This window comes from Vicugna pacos, chromosome 11 (genome assembly GCF_048564905.1).
Source record: "Vicugna pacos chromosome 11, VicPac4, whole genome shotgun sequence".
Classification (NCBI taxonomy): domain Eukaryota; kingdom Metazoa; phylum Chordata; class Mammalia; order Artiodactyla; family Camelidae; genus Vicugna; species Vicugna pacos.
This window is the reverse complement of record NC_132997.1, coordinates 82,595,317-82,618,350: the sequence shown is the minus strand read 5'-3', so window position 1 is coordinate 82,618,350 and position 23,034 is coordinate 82,595,317. Positions and strand designations below refer to the sequence as shown.

The following is a 23,034-nucleotide window of genomic DNA, read 5'->3' as shown; positions in this document are numbered from 1 at the left end:
TACAAATTTTACACTGTTCCCCCAAAAAATAACTCAAAATGGATCATAGGCCCAAATGCAAATGCAAAACTTTAAAACTCATATAAGATAAATAACAGGAGAAAAATATCTGCAAAAGACAAACTCAAAAATAAGAACACGAACAACCCAATTAAGCAATGGCCCAGAAACTTTAACAGGTACCTCACCAAAGAAGATGGACAGATGTAAAATAAGCATATGAAAAGATGTTCTACATATGTCATCAAGGAAATGCAAATTAAAATAAGATACTACTATGTACCCATTAGAATGGACAAAATTAATAACATCAAATTATGGCAAGGACGAGGAGCAATAGCAACTCTCATACATTGTTGTTGGGAATACAAAATGGTAGAGCCACTCTGGAAAACAGTTTGGTGATTACTTACAAAACTAAACACACTCTTACAATATGATCCAGCAGTTATGCTCTTTGGCACTAACTCTAAGGAGTTGAAAACTTACGACTACACAAAAATCTGCACAAGGATGTTTACAGCAGCTTCATACATACTTGTCAAGCCATGGAAGCAACCAAGATGCCCTTCAGCAGGTTACTGGGTAAATAGTGTTACATCCAGGTAATGGAACACTATTCATCTCTAAAAAGAAATGAACTATCAAGCCATTAAAAGATACGGGGGAAACTTAAATGCATATTACTAAGTGAAATAAGCCAATCTGAGACGTCCTCACACTATATGATTCCAAGTACATAATTTTTTGTAAAAGGCCGAACTATGGAGACAATAAAGAGATCACTGGCTCCAAGGCTCGGTGGCTGGGGGATAAACAGGCAGGAAATAGTGGACTTTAAGGGCAGTGAAAATGCTCTGTATGATATTATAATGACAAACATATGTCATTATAAATTTATCCAAACCTACAGAATGTGCAAAACCAAGAGTCAGCCCTAAGGTAAACTAAAGATTTTGGTGATTATGATGTGTCAAAGTTAAATTTGTCCTCAGTTAAGAAAAACAAAACAAAGAAAAAAACCACATACCATTCTGTTGAGTAATGTTGATAATGGAGGAGGGTGTACACACGCTGGGTCAGGGAGATACATGTCAAATCTCTGTACCCTCCTCTCAATCTTATGATAAACCTACAACTGCTCTAAAAATAGTCTTTAATAAAATAAGAAGAAAAAAAGCAATCTATCAGAAAACTTTCTGAAATATTTACATAAATATACTTAGAATGACCAATCTATCCTGAGTTCAAAAAACATTACCTAGGACACATTATAATGCCTTCTGCCTACTATCATGCATACAAAATTGCTAAAGTGTGGGGTTCAAGGGTTCAGAGAAAAAGAGAAAATAAATAGAATACTCAGAAGTCTCCCCAAAGAATATGGACCATGCACTGAAATTTCTTACAGTAGTACACTTTGGATGAGTGGAATGAAAGAAAAAAAAAGAAGAAAGAAAACACTTGTGCAAATTCTAACGAACATGGTCTAGGGTAGGAGGCACTTGGCTGTAGGTTTGGTAACTATTGTAATCATACTGAGTGTGGTCCCCAGAACATCAAACAATGAAAAGTAGGCTTGAATGACTATTGAGTCTGTTTCTTATTAACAAATAATGAGAATTTAGAAAAAAAAAACTTTAATCTGGATTTCCTATTTAAAATACTAGCTTGAGAAAAAAATTAATGAATAATTTCCGGATTAAGTAAGTCAGAGGCTGAGTATCCCATACAGCAAATAAAAAGAGAACCAACAAGTCATACCTTGCCAAATTTCAGAATTCAAAAAGTAAAGAGATCATGAGCATTTCCAGAGAGCTAAAATAGTATGGAAAATAGAACGGCATCAGGAATCTCAGTGGGCTTATCAATGACAGAAAACATAAGATATATGCATTCAATAACATTACGAGAAAAACATCACTTTCAACCTAATACTGTATGTTCAGCAAATCTCCCAATCCAGTGTGGCAATAAAATAGAATTTTCAGACATGCATAATCTTTATTTTCCTCCATCTCCTCGTCCTCCTTCACCCCTCTGCCGTTACCCCCACACTTTTCCTCATGAAGCTACTGACCTAGAAGGTATCTAACCACATAGATTAAACAAAACCAACAAACTGATAAAGATCAAGACAGCAAAATCCAGGAAACAACAGCCACACTTGCAGATACAAAACATAAAGAATGCAATCTATTTTTCAGTAGGAGGTCAGAAGACTCCCGAAAGTGGATTTCCCAGAGAACAGAATTGCAATCAATGGAGTCTGGGATACAGTTCCGAATTTGGAAAGAGAAATATTGACTGGAATATGAGAGGTCAGGTGTAGTTCACAGAAAGCTGTACTTTGAACTGAGTGGTGCCTACAGTCCCATACCAAGGTAAACAGTGACTAGTTATTTAAGTAAACACTGTTCTATATGTGCTGAATGTTTCCAGGTTAACTTGATTAAGGTGAGACCTTAGCAAAACTGGAGCTGTATATCCCAAACTGCCCACCTCTGTGTAGTACCGGTCTTAGGTTGACAAAAAGGGAAAATTACATGACAGTTGGAAGGAGGAAATGCAGCAATTGCTATTAATATCAGAAGGCTGTCTTGGGCAGATATGCTTACGTACAGATACAGATAGGCATGTCTAGTTTGTTTTTGATGTCCTCTGATTTGTATCTTGATTATTTTCCAGACTGCAAACCTAGCTTCCATGAGCCCTCTACCAAATGAAAAACAGCAGAAGCACAGAGGTGGTAATAACATATCAGCACACCTTGCTGTCAATCTCCCTATGAGCTCACCTTACAGATCTACTTTAGCAGCTGGATTTTACTTGGCTTTTCAGATTTCATCCAAGGCTCTGATTTGTTCAACTGTGCCAGTGCTTGAGAGGAACAACTAGGGATACTTTCTCTAATCTTCTGATTCTTAGATTCTGACCTGTATCTTTCCAGCTCTCGCCACAGATTTAATATCTAAAATAAATTCTTTAATCTTCAAATACTCCACCCTTCCTCTGTAACTAAAGGCTCAGATATTGAAGTTTTGGTATCAGAAGTGGTTCCATGGAAAGAGAAACTTAAGGATAGAAATGTGGAATGTGTTTATTGATCTGACAAGATTTAGCTGAACTAATGGCACCACTACTAGGGATAAATAGGACATTCCTAGCATCTGTTAGGGCTTGGCCAGAATTACTAAAATTGAGACCTTTAGCCACTTGAGTAAAGTGTTTTCAGAGGCAAGGCTTTGGGTGTTCAACTAGCTGTTACCACACAGAGCCAAATAACAATTTAATGGAAATTAAGAGTATAGTAATTGGAAGACCGTGTAGTTGCTTCTAAGAGTTGCTGATTCACTTGTGCAGAAAAAAGCTGAGCTCAGGACTTCAAATTCCCAGATAAACATTTGAATAAGAAATAGAAGAATACTTCTATTTCGCCCTGAAAGTAACCCATATCTCCTCTAGTCACAGTGTTAAGACTGCTGAAAATCCCAAGACTAATAAACCTTATAGTTTGCTTATGTTAATATTAGAATATTGATGGGAAGGCGAGACACATTGAAAATTGTAATAAAAACACAATGGGAAATTCAGACAAGACCGAATGCTTTAAGCTCCAAATTCTGCCAAATCTCTACCAGTAGAAGCAGCTCATTCTGCCCAGTATGAGTGGATTCTTTATACCTTTCCTGAAGAACTTTAAGAGGTTCTCCTGAGAGACTTGCCTTGTGAATAGGGATCCTGCTCAACACATATCCACATAATATCTCAGTACCTCTACATTTATAACCAAATTTAGCATCAACAGGCCCCAGAAAAGTCGATCTGAGGTGTGAGCCCTGAGGAGGAGCTGTAGGTCAACAGAATTTAAGATTTTGCTAATTTACTTGATCAGAACTGGAATACGTATGGGAAGGAATTATAAGGATTTTGGATCAGAATGGAAAAAATATATTGTTGAGTTAAAGCAACTGTTTCAAATGCGTACAGCTGCCAAAATTCCTGGATTTAGTAAAGTGGAACAGTGAGGAGTGGGTCTGACAGTCTTCGCAGTTAGATGTCTGAACGCTGAACTCAGAGGTGGTCTGCACTACATTAAGCTGAGATGTCGGAATGTACATGGTGTGTTACAGAGGAGATTTCCCTGAAGTTAGATATCAGAATACTCGAGTTAATTTACAATAAAATATATGCTCAACCCAGAGGACAGTGAATTTTGCCTTTAAGAAGAAATGGCCAAAGACAGGGAACTACTCTAATTTGTGTCAGTGATAATGGTTTGTCTGGATGCTTAAGTATTTAGATGGAAGGTAATAGGAAAACTAGTGACCAGTGAGTCTGGGGAAGAGGTATGCCCCATACTCCAATGCTCACTGAAGAGTAACTTCAGCTGAGAGACTCTAAAATATCAGTAATCAAGTACATAAGTTAAAATAGTTAATGGATGTTGTTACACTCTCTCCCCAGGCCTCCCTGTCCTTGCCCAATGGGCTCATGAACTAGTTGGCCATAGTGGCAGGGCTAGAACTTATACATGGGCTCAGAAGCTTGGATTTTACTTCATCAAGGGTATTTAATATGGCTACAGTGACTGATGAGAACTCAACTTGCCAACAGCACAGATTAACAGTGAGCCTGCAATTAGCCAGGGGGACAACCAGCCACTAAGTGCCTAGTTGATTACACTGTACTATTTCCATTATGAAAGAGACAGTACTTTATTCTCATTGAAATAGGCACTTATTTTGGATATATATTTTCTTTCCTGACTACAATGATTTTGCCAAAACCCCCAACTGAAGACTAACTGCCATGCATACCACTTAGTGTTGCTTCTGACCAGGCAACTCATTTTATGTAAAATATGTAAACAAGTAGTTTCAAACCAATCCAAATCATTGCTCTTACCAGATTTCCCATCACCATGAAGCAGCTGGCTTGACAGATTAGAGGAGGACATTTAAAAGATGCACTGATAGCATCAGAGGATGACAACACTCTGACTCTTGAGGTTGTATCCCTCAGGAAGTGTTATATTCTCTGAATGTGTGAAAAACATACAGCAATCATTCTCCTACTTCTAGAATTCATGGGTCCAGGGATCAAGGCATGCAAATGGTGGGTGATATACCAACTATGGCCCCAATGGTCCATTAAAAAAGTTGTTTTTCCAGACTAATAAACAAATCTGGGTTATTCTGCTTTAGGGAATTTCATCCCCCAGTGGAGAAATACTTCCAACAGATGACAAAATGGAATTATCCTATTAACTGGATGCTGAGGCTGCCACTTAACACCTTTGGGCTTTTCATGCTAACGAATCAATAGCGATGAATAGAGTAAATGTACTGGTTGAAGTGACTGATCCCGATTACCAAGGAAATACTGGATTTCAATCAAGAGATTGAAAAACACGACTGGGATGTAGCATGTATTCTAGTGTGCCACTTAGTACTTCTATGTCCTGTTAAAACATTAATGTTAAACATCAAAAACAAAATACAGGCAGAATTTCTAATGGCACAGATATTTTAGGAATAAAAATTCAGGTCATCCCACCAGGTACGGATTCATGACCAGATGAGGTGCTTTCTGAAGGCAAAGGGTATATGGTATGACTCTGGAAGGAAGGAAGAAGATTTGAAACTAGGTACTAGTATGTGAGAAATTGCATAAATGAACACTTCAGTGTTTATGAGTATTTCTATGTTTGGACAAGAATATTTTTGTATGTATAACTCAATTTAAAAAATATTCTCCTATTTATCAAACATCCAAAAGTAACTGGTGCTAAAAATGAGTAATAATGATTAAACTTAAATCTCAGTGTTTCAAGTTCAGAATATAGGTATACTTGGTTTTACTGAGTTTCACTGCACTTCACAGGTAATACTTTTTTTTTTTTTCCAAATTGAAGGTTTGTGGCAACCCTGCATTGTCAGGTGAGGGTTAGCATTTTTTAGCAATAAAGTAATTTTTAGATTAAGGTATGTACATTATGTCTAAAAACAATGCTATTGCATGCAATATACTATAGTATAATGTAAACATAACTTTTATATGCACTGAAAACCAAAAAACAAACAAACAAAAAAAACCTCATGCCACTCATTTATTGTGGTATATATAACCCACAGTATCTCCAAAGTACACTGGAATATAGGAGGACTGTGAATAAACTAACATGAGGAAGGAAAATACCCACAGATGGATACATATTAAAAACATGACAAATGATAGTTTCTGTGCTTTCTTTGGGGATAAAGTGTGTTTTCAGTTTTGCAAAGAATAATTGTATCATTTTATATGGAGGAAAGAATTAACTCTTCCGAAACATGGGGCTGGAGAGTTAAGAGCTGGATGGAGAGATCACAGGTGTTTGGCCTTACCTGTAGGAAAAGTAAACTTATTCATATCTTCAAGACAGGAGGTAGTTTACAGCTTTGAGCAAGGCACTCACCTAAAAATTATGCTTCTATTTCCCCATATAAATTGGGAAATAGGAGTGCTGTCTTCCTTGACCATTTTACAAAGGAATGACTCCCAGGTCCTTGATAAAGACATTCCTTGGGTCCTAAAACTGGCAAGAGGCTTTTAAGGAGATTTATGCACATTTCAAAGGAGGCAGAGAATAACTTGCAACTTTTCTAAAGTAAATGTTTCTATAATCAGGAAAAAAAATTTCTCTGAAATTTAGTCAAACTGAGGGGAATTTTAATACTATCTTGGTCAATAACTTTGCTCTCTTCATCTCTTTACTTCAATCTTGAGGAAGGAGAAAAACCTTCTGAATCAAAGCCACAATTGCCAAAACGTCTAAGCTATTTGAAAGTGCAATGAGGATTCCTTAGACTTTCACATATTTATTTTTAAGTTCCTAAGTTTTGGGGTTTTTAAAGTAATAGGATTTGTTTTCTCTTCTTATCTTGGTTCTAAGAGAAGTCTGAAACAACAAAAGGCCAAGACAGAGACAGAAACCCTGCATATTTTCTTTCCTCTGTGCCCTCAGATATCAATCAATATTCAAATTCAAGAAAAGACAGTGAGGGCTCTACCATAAATCAAAGCATACAAACACAAGCAGAGAATGCAGAAAGAGAGATAGGAGGCACTGAGTGTCGGGGGAGAGGTGAAGACAGTGAAATAGATTTTAACCAAGGAGAACAGAAGAAAATTTCAGTAAAGTCAAGAACTGCATCTCTGACAGTATGCCCAGTAAGGGGTATGACTGGTGACTACAAATACTCTGTATCTTCAGTATTGAGGTAAGTCAACTCGCTTTGATATGTACTTTTTTTTTTAAGATATCATTTCATTAGAGTGATCATCAGTCCTATTCAATTACTTGAAGTACATTTAATGACTCAAAAAAATTATTTCCATGAATGCAAATGATCTCATGTGAGCTAAAATAATGGCCTATTGTTGGACCTAGTAGATATCTCCAGCAGAGCCAAAGTTTCCTAGTAAGTCCAATACCCTCATTTACATATACTACATTCTCACCAAGGAATTATTTACCCCTCTTTGCATATAAGGAAACCACAATCAAAGAGAGATTGCTCAGAGTCACATGGATAAATGGGAATACTGGGGTTCACACTCAGTCCTTCTAACTCAAGTCCACAAATATTTCTCACCTCTTACCAGTCTTTCCATAGGTGCACTGACAGCTTAGGTTCTGTAAGTATAACAGACTAGTTTTAAATATTCATTTTACCAAACACTATCTGAGAGACTTTGGGAAGGTTTACTGGTCTCAAAAACCTCAATATCTTAACATACATAATAGAGGTAATGATATTATCCATGTTATAAGATTCTTACAAAATTTAATACAATATTGCACACAAAGTACTTAGTACAGTACCTCATAAAAATTAAATGCTCAAAAATAATTGTTATTGTTATTTCTCTGGAAAAAACTGATTTAAAACCTCAAAGCAGACTGTATTAAAAGTTCACACTTAGAATCTGTGAGAGACATAGGTGACTCTGCCTCGTGAGATGATGCTGTATCATGGATGCTGGGTGCAGATACTTGTTGGAGAGTAAGGTTGCTTATAAGAAGAAGACTGAGACAGCTGTAACTGTGTCCATCTCCTGTGATGAGATTAACCAGAACCTGTAAGTCGTACCTACACTCCAGCATCAATACCAGAGTAAAGCATCACTCCTTCCTGTAAGGTTCACAGTCCACTCAAACCTGTGAAACTGTTTGAAATTCTGGAGAAAGCCTTGAACTTTCTGGAGAAATGTGAATGGAGCAATGGTAGGAAATTCTTTAATAAATAGCATCTAATTGAGCCAGAGGACTACTTTAACAGTTTATGCGTTCTTCTCTTGTGGTCAGGGAGGCAATCCCTTATCTGAACTGAAAATAGCTCATTGCACAGTTAACAGGAGCCAACACTAAATGTAAACTCTCATTTATTTCCAAGAAAGGAAACCATCAATATCCTAATTGGAGAAAGCCTAGGCTGGTTCAGGGTAGAGTTTCTTCCAAAGTAAAAATATTCCTACTGCAGAACTTATGAACTGTACTTGGGGGGAGAAAAAGACTGTAAAAGTAATTCAAGCAGATTGTTTGGAGGCAAAACTTGTCACTTTCAGGCAGGCAAGGGCAACTGAGGTGCTCTCAGGGTTGCCAAAGATAATGGGCTGTTTGCAAAGAGCTCCAGGAGGAAAGTTCTCCAGCTACATATGCCGACATTCCTATTTGCTCTTTCCTGGAGAGGCAGGGTGGGAGCCGCTGAATAATAAATTAGTCCATGTAAACCTCATTCTCCACTTGGGAGTCCTGGTGCCCAGAAATAGGAAGTTTGAATCAACTCACTGACAGTTTTACATGGGGTTTGAAAAACTGGATATTGCAAAAATCAACTTCTGTAACCCCCACAGGCCTTTCTTTCACCAAGAACAATATTGCCCTGAACAAGAAACTTTGAAGGGAAATGGTTTGAAATATTCTTTCATGTGGGAAGCTCGGGAAGATTTATAAGCACATACCTGACCTTCTCTGAGAAACATTTTGATTTAATCTCTTTCATATTCTGCCTTTGCCAAGAGGCTTTGAAATTTTCTCAGGATGGGTAGAATATAACTCATGAATAAAATTTGCCTGACTTAATATGCTACTGCTGAGCTCCCAGTTACAAGAGAAAACAATTTAATGCCTCATCCCAAGGGTGAGAGGCAGTCAAGCTTCTCCAACCTCATGATATTAAGGACAACATTCAATACAGCATCAAACCTCAAACCCTGCTTCTTCCGCAAAACCCCACCCCAACCTCGTCCTGCTTCCCTGATACTCATATTCACAGTTTTTCTCTCTCTCTCTCTCTCCCTCCTCATCTCTCTCTGTCCTATACCAGACAGAATCCCCTTCTTTCAGTTATTTGAATGCACCAAACATATTTTCACTTCAGTTCCTATGTTCAAGGTATTCCTTCTGACCTCTCGTTTCAAAATCACAACTTTACTTTCATCAAACAGGCCCCTTCATATCCTTGACATTAAACTCCATTTCTCCTGAAGGGACATTCATGATCCTAAAATAAATTCTATCCTGCAGCCTTTCTTTCTTAGGAGCTTCTAATTTGCTTCATAACAACTGCATAATTGTTCATGGATGTATTTTTGTTTGTATTACTGTTGTCTCAGGTGACTGGAACTTTCAAAAGATCAGGGACAAAATGTGTGTTTTGCTTTGTTTCTGCATTAATGTATCTGTTGCACCTAGCGCTGAGCCCAGGGAAGTGTGACTAATTTATGTTTGTTAAAGTAATACATGAGCTGGATTCCTTGCTCTAGGCTCCACAGCACTTATGTCTTAATGCCTCAGTAGATACGGATGGTACCTGCTCTTAAAACATTAGCTATTTTCTTCCCATGGCCCATTTTCGTTTGTAGACTGAAACATGAAGGTCCATCCTGTTGATTCTTTATGTGCCTAAATATGTTTTGAGAAGAAGGAGACAATCAATATTTATTGGTTAAAGTCCAACTCCATAGTCAAATTTCAAACATCTAAAAGATCAAGTATACTAAAAAAAGAAGACTAAAAAGGAAGGAAAAGTTTACAGATAAATTTCCAAAGGCCTTTCGTGACTGCATTAAAAAAAAAAAAATCCATTGGGAAACAAATAAATCGTCTGTAGTTCCCATTCTGCTAAACACGTTAGTTTTTAAAAAGCCAAAATCAGTAACCATCTTACCTTTTGTTTAATCCCTAACTATTATGGGCTTCCATAAGCATTAAGCCAGGAGGCAGCATAGGTGAGACAAATCCTGACCTGGCTTTGTCATTAATTAGTTGGATAATCTTGGGAGAAACCAAAACCCACCTTGTGCCCTTTTCTTCCAAAACAGAGTATAATACTATTAAAATATAAGAAAATTTAGAAGTCATCTATTCCTGTCTCCCACCCATGGAAAAAGAATGGACCCCTGACTCAATTTCTCGTCAAATACTTCTAGTTGCAAGGGGCTCACTGCTATGCAAGTCGGCCTCTTCCACTGTGACTGGATCTTGCTCTTAAAAAGTGCTTCTTAATAGTGAACTAAAACCTGTACCTGATCAATTTTAAACAGCATTTTAGTACTATCATTTCAGATGTGTGGAAGAACAATGATTTTCTTCCTTCTTCATGCTTCCATCCCATCCATTCACCTCTCTGTCCCCTCAACATACACAAACATCACACAGACATCTCAGAAGTTGCCAGGGTAACTTAAGATTATGATAATAAAGTAAGGCTCTTAGAAGCAAACGCATCACAAAATATCCGCTCAGTAAGTGTTAGTCACAGAATCCTGATCCTTACCAAGCAGAAATGGGAAGAGCACAAGATGAAAAGACTCGGGGGAGAAGTAACCAAGTGGAACTTAAGGTTTTATTTTTTGCCTTCTAGACCCAGAGAAGGATAGCTGTGTGGCTGCCAGGGACTCTAGTTCAAGGATACTAGAAGAGTTAAAGATCTGGGTAGGTAACCAAAATAGACAAAGCATATAAAGGAAAGGGATAATGTTCTCAAATCCTGCACATCCCTCCCCCACAAAAGTCTATTTTTAGGAATAGCTCTTGGTCAGTTCCTAGCCACTGAACTCTGAGCACTATGAATATTCTATCTGATGATGGGTTTTGTATGCCTGAGGCCTTGGACCATGCTGTAGAAGTTTGATCAGACAGATTATGCTAACGATATGATTTATGGTGAATACCTAGATTTTTCTTTGAGAGCTGAGGTCATTCACACAAGTACTGAATGTTCACATGACTGGCTTCCAATAAAAATCCTGGACAGCAATGTTCAGGTGAGCTCCTCTTTTTTGCAACAATCTGTATGTACTGTTACACATCTTTGCAGGAAAAATTATACAGTGCGTCCCATGTGATTCCACTGGTATTTTGTACCTCACATGTTCCAGACATGGCCCCTCCTGCCTTTTCCCTTTGCTGATTTTCATCTGTATCCATTCACTGTAATAAACCATACAGTGAGTATAATAATTTTTGAGTCCTGTGGGTCATTCTAGTGAATCACCGAGGGTGGTCTTGGCGACGCCTGACAGATGAGCCCTAGCTCCTATCACCAACCGAATGCTCTCTAAATTATTTTAGCTCAATTAAAATAGCAATATCAATGCCACACGAGATTACGGAAACATCAATTGACCATAAAATTATTGTTTTTATCGATGTGTTATTGTTTACATCATTCTTATTAGGGATGGCAGGAGATGCCCCTTTTGAAACTGTAACTATACATAGGGCCATGAGGTATAATTCAATCCTGCAGATAAATGACTGCTTTGCACATCCTCCAGGGCCATGTGTCTATGGGCCAGTTAACAGTAAAGTCATTTGATAATGAACAGTCGCAACCTGTAGTCAAGTAAAATCTGTATTAGTCTGGATTCTCCAAAGACACAGAATCAAAAAAAGAGAGAGTTCACCCAAGATCGGAGGATACAGCTCAAGCGCTAGAGCACATGCTTAGTATGCACGAGGTCCTGGGGATTAAATAAATAACACTAATTACCTACCTCCCCCCGCAAAAAAAGATAGAATTGACCCTTGAACAAGCAGGGATCAGGGGCACCAATCCTGCGCACAAAAATTTGCATAAAACTGTATAGTCGGCCCTCCATATCCACAGATTCAAGCAACTGGGAATTCTATAGTACTGCAGTACATATTTATTGAAAAAAATCTATGTATAAGTGGACTCATGCAGTTCAAAACCTCTGTTGTTCAAGGATCAATTTTACACACACACACACACACACACACACACACACACAGTTATGAAAGATGAGAGTCCCACAGTCTGCAATCAGAAAGCTGAAGACCCAGGGTAACTGATGGTTTAGTTCCAGACCCAGTCTGGAGTCCTGAAAACCAGTAATTTCCAGTCTGAATCCAAGTCTGAAGGCAAGAGAAGACTTACATTGTCCCAGATCAAAGACAGTCAGGCAGAGAGAGCAAACCCTCCTTACTCTGTCTTTTTGTTCTGTTAAGAACTCCAATGGATTTGAGACCAAAATAAGACAGAATTCTTATTATTTTGTGCTTCCAAACTCTCTGTATTCAGAAATCGTTGACATTCTTAACCATACTTTCATTTGACCCTAATTCAAGACATCTGATTTAACTCTGGATTAAGACACCATTCCTGCATTCTAGTTCCCATTCTTACACAGATTGCTGATTTTTGTCCCTCAGATCTGCTCCCCTGTCCAAACTGAAAAATGAAGATCTCTAAATCTCTAAATGACATGGGGACTGTGTAAGCTAAGGAAGTAGGAATTTTCAATTCTTGAGAGGGCTCTTACCCCGCGACGACTCCCTCAAGCTAGGGCAATGAATGATTTCTTTAATCCCAACCAGGGCTTTCTGAAAACTGATGTTTCACCCTGGTCTCTTGTGAATAAGAACTTTTTAAAAGTCTGTACACAAATATTGCAAAATGCCTCCTGTTGTTAAGACTTAAAGTTAAGTTCACCACTAATGGGATCTATCTTCAATATTCTCCATCACACTTAGACAGGGTAGAGACTGACCTCTTACCAGGTTTGAAGGTCTGGACTCATTTTAAAATCCCTCCTCCCCACCTCTGCCATATACACATGTTTCTTTAACCAATACAGTCCAGTCAACTCTATTTAGTGTGGCCAGCTATTTACTCAACACGTATTTGAGAAGCCAGGAACTAGTTTAGTCAATGGGAATATAGTTGTGAAACAAAACACATAGTCCATTAAAAGAAAGCTGTTAAAAATATACATTTATCACTTTAATTGGCATTTATAATTATGTTATGATAATAATATACAGATAGGAAATTTAACCAGGATAAATGAGATAACTTTACAAAGGGCTCTAATTTAGAACAGGAATTCAGAAGAGCTTTGACTATCAGCACCTGACATGAATAGCTCTCCTCATTTATATCTCAATAAAACTAGTAAAAATTATTTTTTTAAAAACTGAAAGCCTCTGGAAATGGTAGTAAAGGTAAAGAGCAAATGAAGAAATTTGCTCAAGAAAATCTGTGCAAATTCAGTAAGAAAGACAAGAATCTGTGGTATCTGAACAAAGACTACTCTCTCTTCACCCTTCCTTTAGCTCAGCAAGGTAGAGACTGCTCCAGATTACTGGAGCCAAGAACCTAGTGCATCCTCTTCCCCTAGCTCCAAGTCAGAGAGTTTTCTTCCCAGGAGAAGCAAGACTTCAGAATTCTTCATCCTGTCCCCAACTACCTGCTACTGAGACCAAACCCTGGGTTAATGAATTAAAAAGGTGAGAGCTCCCGTCTTTGTTCCAGTCCCACTAGGGAAACAGAGAGAAATTCTACCTTGGACATGACAATTTGAGAAATCTGGGATGCCTATAGTCTTTGCCCACTGGCTTGTCAGTGACTTTATTCTGAGAGGCAAGCAGAAAGGACCTCAGGCTGCTGCCACACCCTCCACTGAGTTCTCAAGAGTAAGGGTATCTGGAAGAAAAAGCAAGTAGCAAAAGAAATAGCTCCTAATCTCTTCCCAATAATTGATTTCATTTGCAAAGGAGCTTGGACAAATACAAACCTAAGGGTGCTATCAAGAATTTCAAAATTGTAGAATAGATAAACAAGATTACACTGTATAGCACAGGGAAATATACACAAAATGTTATGATAAATCACAGAGAAAAAAATGTGACAATGAGTGTGTATATGTCCATGAATGACTGAAAAACTGTGCTGAACACTGGAATTTGACACAACACTGTAAAATGATTATGAATCAATAAAAAAATGTAAAAAAAAAAAAAAAAGAACAGGGGGGTTGCAATGAAAGGCAACTGGAAGGGGATTAATGGATTTGATGAAGATCCAGCCTAGTCTGTAGGCTAGCTAGTGTCCACGAGAGAACTGGGGAATGACACAGCTGAGAAGAGCCCACCTGGGATTAGAATAAATACATAACATGGGCCTCAGAAACTTTCCTTCAAAGAAGGTGCAACTTGATTAGATCAGTTTGTAAGGAGTTTGGTGCTCCAAGACATTGTTGAAACAGTACAGCCATCAACAGGGAATTAGTAGAGTTTAAAAACTATGTGTGATTTGAAAGAGAAAAATAGCCCTACAAACACCATTGTCAACCCAGGGTGACTGGAAACTTCCTCTTTCACATAATCTGCTTCCTGTATAATGCTAAGTATTTTTTTGTTAATTCTTTCACAGCCTTCCCACCTTTGATTTGGCAAATAATGCTTCAGTAATATTATCAAAAGCACAAGCAAACAACAACAACAAAAAAATAGATACACTGAACTCCATTAATTTTTTAAATATTTACTTCAAATGATAGCCCAAAGAAAGTGACAATACAATCCATATAATGGGAGAAATTTTTGCAAATCATGTATCTGAAAAGGGACTTATATCTAGAATATATAAAGAAGCCTTAAATACTAAATAATAATAGAAAAAATAACTCAATTTTTTTAAAAAAATGGGCAAATGATCTGAATGGACATTTCTCCAAGGAAGACACGCAAATGGCTAACTTCACTACTAGGTATACTTAAGAGAAATAAAAATACATGTACACAAACACTTGTACATGAATATTTGTAACAGCATTATTCATAATAACAAAAAGGTGGAAACATCTCAAAAGTATCAATGAACAACCAAAATGTGATATATCAATAAAATGAATTATTATTCACATCATAAAAAAGGATGAATTACCAATACATGCCATAACACGGATGAATACTGAAAACATTATGGTAAGTGAAACTGACTATAAAAGCCTATACATTATATGATTCTATTGAGATGAAAGTCCATAACAGGGAAATCTATAGATTAATGGTTGCTTAGGGCTGTGGGTGGAGGTGGGAAGATAGGGATTACAAATACATATGAAGATACCACAGAACCCTGAACACCTTAAATAGGTGAACTATATCTTCTCTGAGTTCTCTCTCAAAAGAGCTATTTTCATAAAAGAAGAAAAAGCATCTCTAATGAAGAGATCCAGATGCTAAGACCTCAGTGTTGAGTCTTGGTGGAATATAAAAAGAAGGGAAGAATAGTCCAGGAAGAGGAGCAGCTAATGTAGAGGCACTGAGTTGAAAGAGCTCATTACTGGCAGAATTGGATAAAAACTAATGTTGATAGGATGTGGATAAAGGGAGTGGAAGTGGCAGAGAATGAGAAAAGCAGGCCTGAGAGAGAGAAATTTGATGGCCGTATGAAGGATTTTAGGCTCATTCCTACATCAAATGAATAGATAACTAAAAACAAAACAAAACAAAAAAACCTCTTAAGCAGGAAAGAGACATATGATATGGCTTTTCAACATATTCTGGGAGAGGTTTGCAGAGAGTGGATTAGAGGAGTTGAGTGGAGACAGGCCCAGGGGTTACAAGTCTCCAGTGAATTATCCCTCTGGAATTTTTTGGATGCAGAAGTTTCCCAGTATCTTCTGTGTTACTATGGAGAATGGAGGGTTCCTCATTGCCAACAGATTTAGGAGAAGCAGGACTGAAGCAAAATTAGGGAGGCACTCACTCTCAGGGTCACAGTAGCACAGGGTCAGCACTTATAAGACTCTGAGAACCATGGTCTCTTTATATTTAAACGTTTCACACTCTAGTCACCATAGTTACAATGCCTGCCCTCTTCCCCTCACGAAGTCCTGATGGGAAGCTTAAGGTTTTGATCCAAAAGAAAATCCACTGCCTACCAAATTTGTGAACAGAGGCAGGTATCTTAACTTCTCGTGCTTAGATTGGTCACATGCAAAATGAGATTCATGTTATCTACTTCACCGTGTAGTTCTGAAGCATTAATTTTAGAAGATTACAACGGTAAAGCTCCTACAAAAAGGCCAAGGGATTTAAGAAGCACTCTATGACTAGAAGTTCTTCTTATAAGACCTTAAATATGGATTTTGTAGCTCCCCTGGTTTAAAAAATTAAAAAAGAGGTTTCAAAACAGGATTTTACAGGATCAGCTCCTTTGCTTGGGACATAAATCATTTTACCACTTTGCCCAAACTTATTTCTCCAGCCTTATCTCCTTATATTGTAATTCCCAAGGAGGTCCTTAGGCTCGAGGCAAGTTGCAATTCTCACCCTTACAGAGTACATAGCCATGCCTTTTTATAACTCTGTGTCTTCAGGAACATACTTTTTTTCTGTATATGATGTCTATTCCTATTTGTTCACCCAGCAAAGTCAACTCATCCTACAGTACTCTGAAACTGAGATCTCCTTGGTAAAGTCTTTACAAACCCTGAAAAGAATTAACTGACACACTTATCAACAACCCTTAGCAATCTTTTTATTTCATGAATTTATTTAACATATATTATGTTATATATGTCTATTTATATGACCTGAGGAGACTCTAAAATTTTGAAAGCTGGAGAGATATATGTATTTTGTTCAAATCTTTGGAACCCTAGCAAGCAGCACATACTTATCAACCATAGGTTATATCCATATTTATGCATTCACTCATAACCATTTCTATTGGAGGTAGTTCCTGTGCTTGACTGAAAAAAAAAGATAATTAAAAAGTATAGAAGAAACTATAGAATAAAATAATGTAGATTTAGAAGCTATTGTAAGCTATCACCCTTGTCCTTTGCATCTTCATCTTTAAAATGAAGACATTATAAAATCCCACCTCAGAGGACTTTCATTAAGGCACATATTTAATTGCTTCCACAGAACTGCAAAACATTATGGGGACTTCAGTTGTCATCTCAGACAAGGCCTTTTGTTTCTAAGGATGTTATTAATTTGGGAAAGTTACAACCTCTATACATCCAGGTGAAATACAATAATACTCATAAAATGATAAAAATATAAGGCAATTAAAGCTGTATTACAACGGTGCCACTAGTTTTATCATACAGAAATAATCACTATGACTTGAGGTAGTAGGTGGAGGCCTGGAATGGAGCCAGGGATGCTCACAGGTTTCTAATCTGCACATTAATTCCAGTCTCCTCTCTACCTGCCCTTTCATTTAAAGGCAGTTTTTGACTCTCAGTATTCATCTCCACTGAGTGCAAGTAATTTTGCTCTCTAGGTCTTCCTAGGGACTACTTCTGTCATTCCTGACTACCAATGGATTTCCTAAACGAGTTGGCCAGACAACTGCATCCAAATTGCATGCCTAGCTCTTATGATGATACTGTGTGTTAAAGTGAGATTCCCATCTCAAAGAAATAAGCAAACAAAAAATTACAAACAATGGAAGCCAGAGATTTTTGCTATAGTTTAACAAAAACACACACTTTCTCCAGCTTCCGTTCCCTTATTATTGATTCACAAGTAAGATTGCTTCCAAATCTCTCCAGTTCATTCTTTGCCAATTATAGGCATGGCAGTTATTTTTCTGTTGCTATTTTATTGCCATTATTTTACAATCCTTCATTTAGAAACATGCAATCCATATACGTAACTCATCCCAAGTACCTCGAGTTTTCTTTAACTCAGAGTATCATTCTTTCCTGCGGAGGCATTGCACTTGGCAATCACCTCCTTGAGTCCTGAATAAGATGAATAAATACGTACTTTAAATAGGCACTGTTCCCCAGAAGAGAAAGTGTAAAATAGATCAATATTTGAAAATAGTTCTGATCATGTATCACAGGTTCCTATGTTTATTGTCTCACCTCAGTCAAGTGAAACTGATGCAAAACAAGCTTTACTTCTCAAAGACATTGCATAATAATATTTGAAAACAGTATTTTACATTTTTAAAAAAATAGCTCAACCCCTTCTCCAGAAGAGACTGCCTTTCTTCCCTGCACAGAACAGGCTGGGAAGTCTCAACCTTTGACGGAGTTCTGAGAGAACTCCTCTAGCACAGCAGGAATCCTTTTCTTACTCCTTATAAAACCAAGTCAGAGGAATTATTTTCCTTTCTTAGTCTACCACATAATTTTAAGCCTATGGTAGAATTAATAATAACAACCCCAATAATAACAAAATGATTGAACATTCACATTGTTATACCCTATTAAACCCTTTATTAGCTCTGTCTAACTTCCTAATAACCCCTGACCAATTCTCTAGTCTCATTTTCCTCCTCAGTCTTTACAGCTAACCACACTGGACCTTCCTTAACTTTCCTGTACATACCTTGCTCTTTCCCATCAAGGGATACCTGCCCATGTTTTTTGTTGCTGATCTTCATTTACCTAAAGTGTATCTCTCTACACCATTACACAACAACCCTCACCCCCATTCCATTTCTCTGTGTAGTAAATTCCTAGTACATTTCTACTAGTTCTCTTGTATTTTTCAAAACATTCCTGCCTTTAAAAAGACTGAGTGTAATTGTCACGCATATCTGTAACCCTCCATTTCTGCTGCACATTTCTAATAATTTGTCAACATCTGTCCTCCCTGATAGATCACAAACTTCCTGAGGCAGAGACAACAGCAGTCTTATTCAGAGGTCTAGTTCCCTTCCTGAGGCTTCAACTTGGTTAACGTCTGAAAAACCTTAACTTCTGCTGGCAAGGAAAAAAAAACTTTTCAAAGTTCTTGTTCTGTTAGTTATGGGTCCTGGATTTGTGTAAATATAAAATTATTTTTAATGAGTTCTTAGCCCACAAGCATAGCACCTTCCCCTCTTGCTGTGGGTTTTAGAAAATCCCACCTAACACGACACAGATTTCCCTATGCCATTCCCGTGACAAGGACACTCATGATCCTCTCCTCCCTTCTCGTATCTAAATGCATTGCACCCACCGGTAGAATAACTTTATTTTTAGTTAAGTAGTTGAATACCATCTATGTGAAAACCACCATACCAAAGGGCTCTTTTGTATTATTAATTTAATACTCATGATAGTACTATTAATTTGTTATTACCCATTTTACATACCAGAGGAACAGCAAGTTAGAGAGGTTAAGCTATTTACCCATGATAGACAATAAATGAGTGGCCTAAGACTGTGCTCTCATATTTTCTAGCATACATGTAATCTCATGGCTATGATGGTCTCTCCCGCTCATTAATAATTTCTATTTTATCTGAACATACTATTGAGATTTACCTTTATTAGGACTTTATATACACAGGAAAAATAGTATATCTTATAATAGGTGAAACAATAATCTATTATCTCAGTGGCAATTCCAATAAGAGGTGAACAAGTCACACAAGATACATCTCCAGATAAAATCTCTGTGCTAATATTATTCAGAGGTGAAGGATGATACAGACAATAGCCTTTGGAATTAATTAAATACAATCATACAAAATTTCCCCCATGACTTGTTATAATCATCTTACCACGAGATAGCATATGGTATTGCAAAGAAAGGTAACAATAGTTACTTTCATATTTCCATGATTTTTATTTTGAACTTCCTTGTCCAAGAAACTTAACCTTTTTTCAGTCACCAATCAAGAAAAAATATTCAAAATATTTTGGGGTGAATGAGGCTGTGAAACTCAAATTTGAAATATCTTTATTGCCATTTTTTAAAAATTACCCGAGACCTATGTTTAAGTATAAAAGTTATATAAATTATTCACATAAACACAGAAATAAAATATATACTCTTATCACATAGAGAAAATTTGCTAACACTTTGTTGGTTTTTCATATACACAGTCAACTTTAAAAATGAGATGATGCAATGTAATTTACTTCTCATATGTATGCAAATATATATGAATATATCACTGTTACTACCAAAAGCCTGCATGCCAATTGGTTATTAACTAGGACCATGTTGGTGCCAACTAGACTATTTTGGTAATTCCATTATTTTTTATTTATTTGTCTAGTTTATTAACCTCACTAAAGCCCCTCATGTCTCTTTGGTCAGTTGCATGAACACTCTTAAACCAATCACTAATATGAATAATAAGATTACGGTGATTAGCTTGAACTAATGTTTCTAGGAGGCTTCTATACATAATTTTCCCCCATTCTCTTAAAACCTTTTATTTGTTTAAGTACAGATATAAAAGCTGAGACTCAATAGTAGTAAGTAACATGCCTAAGCCACAAAGCTTATTTATGACAGAGTCACACACAAAATGTCCCCAAAACTTAACTTTTAATTTAGTATTCTTTGCCTACTTCAAGGTCTAGCCATAAGGACAATCTGTGACTTCATTCTGTGCTGTCCTATGGTAGGTGCTTAGTAAGTACTGGTTAATTGTGACAGTGAATGCTGCCAGCCCTGATTGTTTATGGCATGGAGTCTAATCTGTTTTTCCTATGAGAATATGGGCAGTGAGGGCCATATTTTGGGGATAGAAATTAATATGGGAGAAATACAGGTTTTTCTCTGCAGTTGTAAATAGCAAAAAAATCAATCTATCTAAATTATACCATATTTTTATTGCTCACAGCTCCACAAAACGGATTAGAAAGACCAGAAAGATAAACTTCACTGGAATTTGGGACAAGACAAGATCTGCCCATAGAAAATGGCCTTTTGTGTAGATCTCTGCTTCTCAATAGAAGTTTAAATCTGAGTCAAAACTAACTACTACTAGTAGTTGATGTTAGGAAAATGGCTGGGAAGATGACAATTCAAATCATTCTCTACCACTGTTTGATTTTTCCTAAACCATTCCTTTTTTTTTTTTTTTAAATTAGAGAGTATGAAGGAAGAGCCATGGAAGGAAAGATATCATCATATAATGAAAACTAGCTATGGCTAAGGCATTTCTATACTGGCTGCTGTGTGAAATATTTCAGTAACTTAAGAAGTTGGCATAAGGTACTATCCTATAAGGTAAGGAAAAAAAATGATTAACTGGAATTTCTGAACACTGACATTTTCAAAGTAACCCAGTTAGGATAAAGGACTCTTACTTGTCAGTTCTTAGTTATCTTGCCCATGCATTTTGATGGCTGATTGAGGTTCTATTGGTTACTGTTGGAAGGGCAAAACTCTGTAAGTTGTAGTAGAGATTGCCTTCTTAAGGGCTGAGATCTGATGGGTGACATCAGAGGTTACACTGTACACGGAGAGATTGGAATGCTGAATTAGCTACATTAGAGACACCTTGATAAAAGTTTTGAGCATTAAGTTAAGGCCCTGGCAATGACAAAGTTTTGTATTATGGACCTACAGTATGTGTCATCACCAAAAAGTTCCAAACCAAAATGGACTCATCAAAGAATAAAACCAAACGTCACAGAACCTTGAGGATCTAGCAGAAATCTAAATGTATGATAGAACAAAACAAAACACCTCTGAAGGAACAACTGCATAACCAGACACCCCAGTGTCTGCTGTCCTCAATGTTGAGCCCACGCCCCAGTGACCCACCAGGAGGATAAAAACAAAGGAAACAACCAGACTCATACAATTTTCAATCTGCAGAAAATCAAAGAAACCCAGAAATCTTGAGTGCAGACAAGAAGAAAATAGATTTCACACTGAGAAAAAATTATCCATTGTATACCTGGCCTATCGTAAGGAACAATGGTGGCCAGAAGACACTAGTGTGAGTAAAGCAAACATGAAACAAGAATAATTCTACATCTGTACAGAAAAATATGTGTTAAAAAACAAAGTAAAATAGAGACACTTTCAAACAAATAAAAGTCCTTAAGAAATTCATACCAACGGGTTTTTTTTTTTTTAACTACGTTAAAGGAGTCTCACTAGCATAAAGGAAAATAGAATCAGACAAAAACCTGATTTTATAGGAAATAATGAACTATATCAGAAATTATCACAAAAATAAAATTATTTTAACTTATTTGAAAAGCAACTCCTAAAGCAAAAATAATAGCATGAAATTTTAAGACTTACTACATATATAGTAAAATATGTCACAGTGACACATGTGGGCAATAAATGTAATTTTACTCTTTTAAGGTTCTTATAGTTTTTGTGAAACGGTGCATTACTATGGACTGTGACAACTTAAGGGTGTTTACTATAGTTGCTACAACAACTATAAAAATAAAACAAAAAGGTATAGTTAAAAAGCCAACTGAGGCACTGAAATTAAAAAAACATTAAAGAAAGAAATAATAATCTAAAAGGAGTTAATAAAGGAGGAACACAAAGACAAAATAGAAGAAAAAATACTTAGAAACACAAATAGTACCACTGAATTTCTAATCCTGCCATACTGATAGATAGATATAATAAATATAAATGAACTAAACATTCTATTTTTTAGAAATGTATTTTCAAACTAGATAAAAAGAAAGACCAAATTATGTTATATGTACAAGAGATAGATGAGAAAGACTTAGATAGGTCAAAAATGGTAAAAGATATGCTATGTAGACAATAAACACAATAAAATATTGCCTATATTAATATCAAGCTAAAAGGGTTAATTTATCAGGAAGGCATAGCAAGGCTTATAATGTTTACCACTTACAAAAGAACTGAAACATACAGAAAAGCCTGATAGGATTAAAGAGAAGTAGATAAATCCACCAATGTCATTGAAGATTTTGACACTTCTCAGGCAGTGTTTGATAAAACAGCTAAAAATTACACATACACACACACACACA

The 23,034-nt window shown here is 36.7% G+C and overlaps 1 protein-coding gene and 1 long non-coding RNA gene across 11 annotated transcripts in view; one reads left to right on the top strand and one right to left on the bottom strand.

Annotated features, from left to right (window-relative positions):
* The window catches only part of LOC140699842 (uncharacterized), a 287,621-nt gene that overhangs the window by 237,139 nt on the left and 27,448 nt on the right, over positions 1-23,034 (bottom strand). For 7 of the 9 annotated variants that reach the window (XR_012078094.1, XR_012078095.1, XR_012078096.1 and 4 more), the window contains exon 1: positions 10,576-10,677. The exons of 1 other annotated variant lie outside the window; for it this stretch is intronic. Coding sequence is in view for 2 of the 8 variants with exons in the window: in XM_072972358.1 (XP_072828459.1) it covers positions 10,576-10,596 (21 nt within the window). In the remaining 6 variants the exon portion in view is untranslated. Of the gene's footprint in view, positions 1-9,860; positions 9,953-10,575; positions 10,678-23,034 lie in introns of those variants that run through there. One more of the 9 variants, XR_012078097.1, reaches the window with a different exon arrangement.
* LOC140699843 (uncharacterized) overlaps positions 10,822-23,034 on the top strand; it is a 41,333-nt gene continuing 29,120 nt past the window's right edge. For both annotated transcript variants that reach the window (XR_012078098.1, XR_012078099.1), the window contains exons 1-2: positions 10,822-10,984; positions 21,145-21,283. This is a non-coding gene — a long non-coding RNA (uncharacterized lncRNA). The remainder of the gene's footprint in view (positions 10,985-21,144; positions 21,284-23,034) is intronic.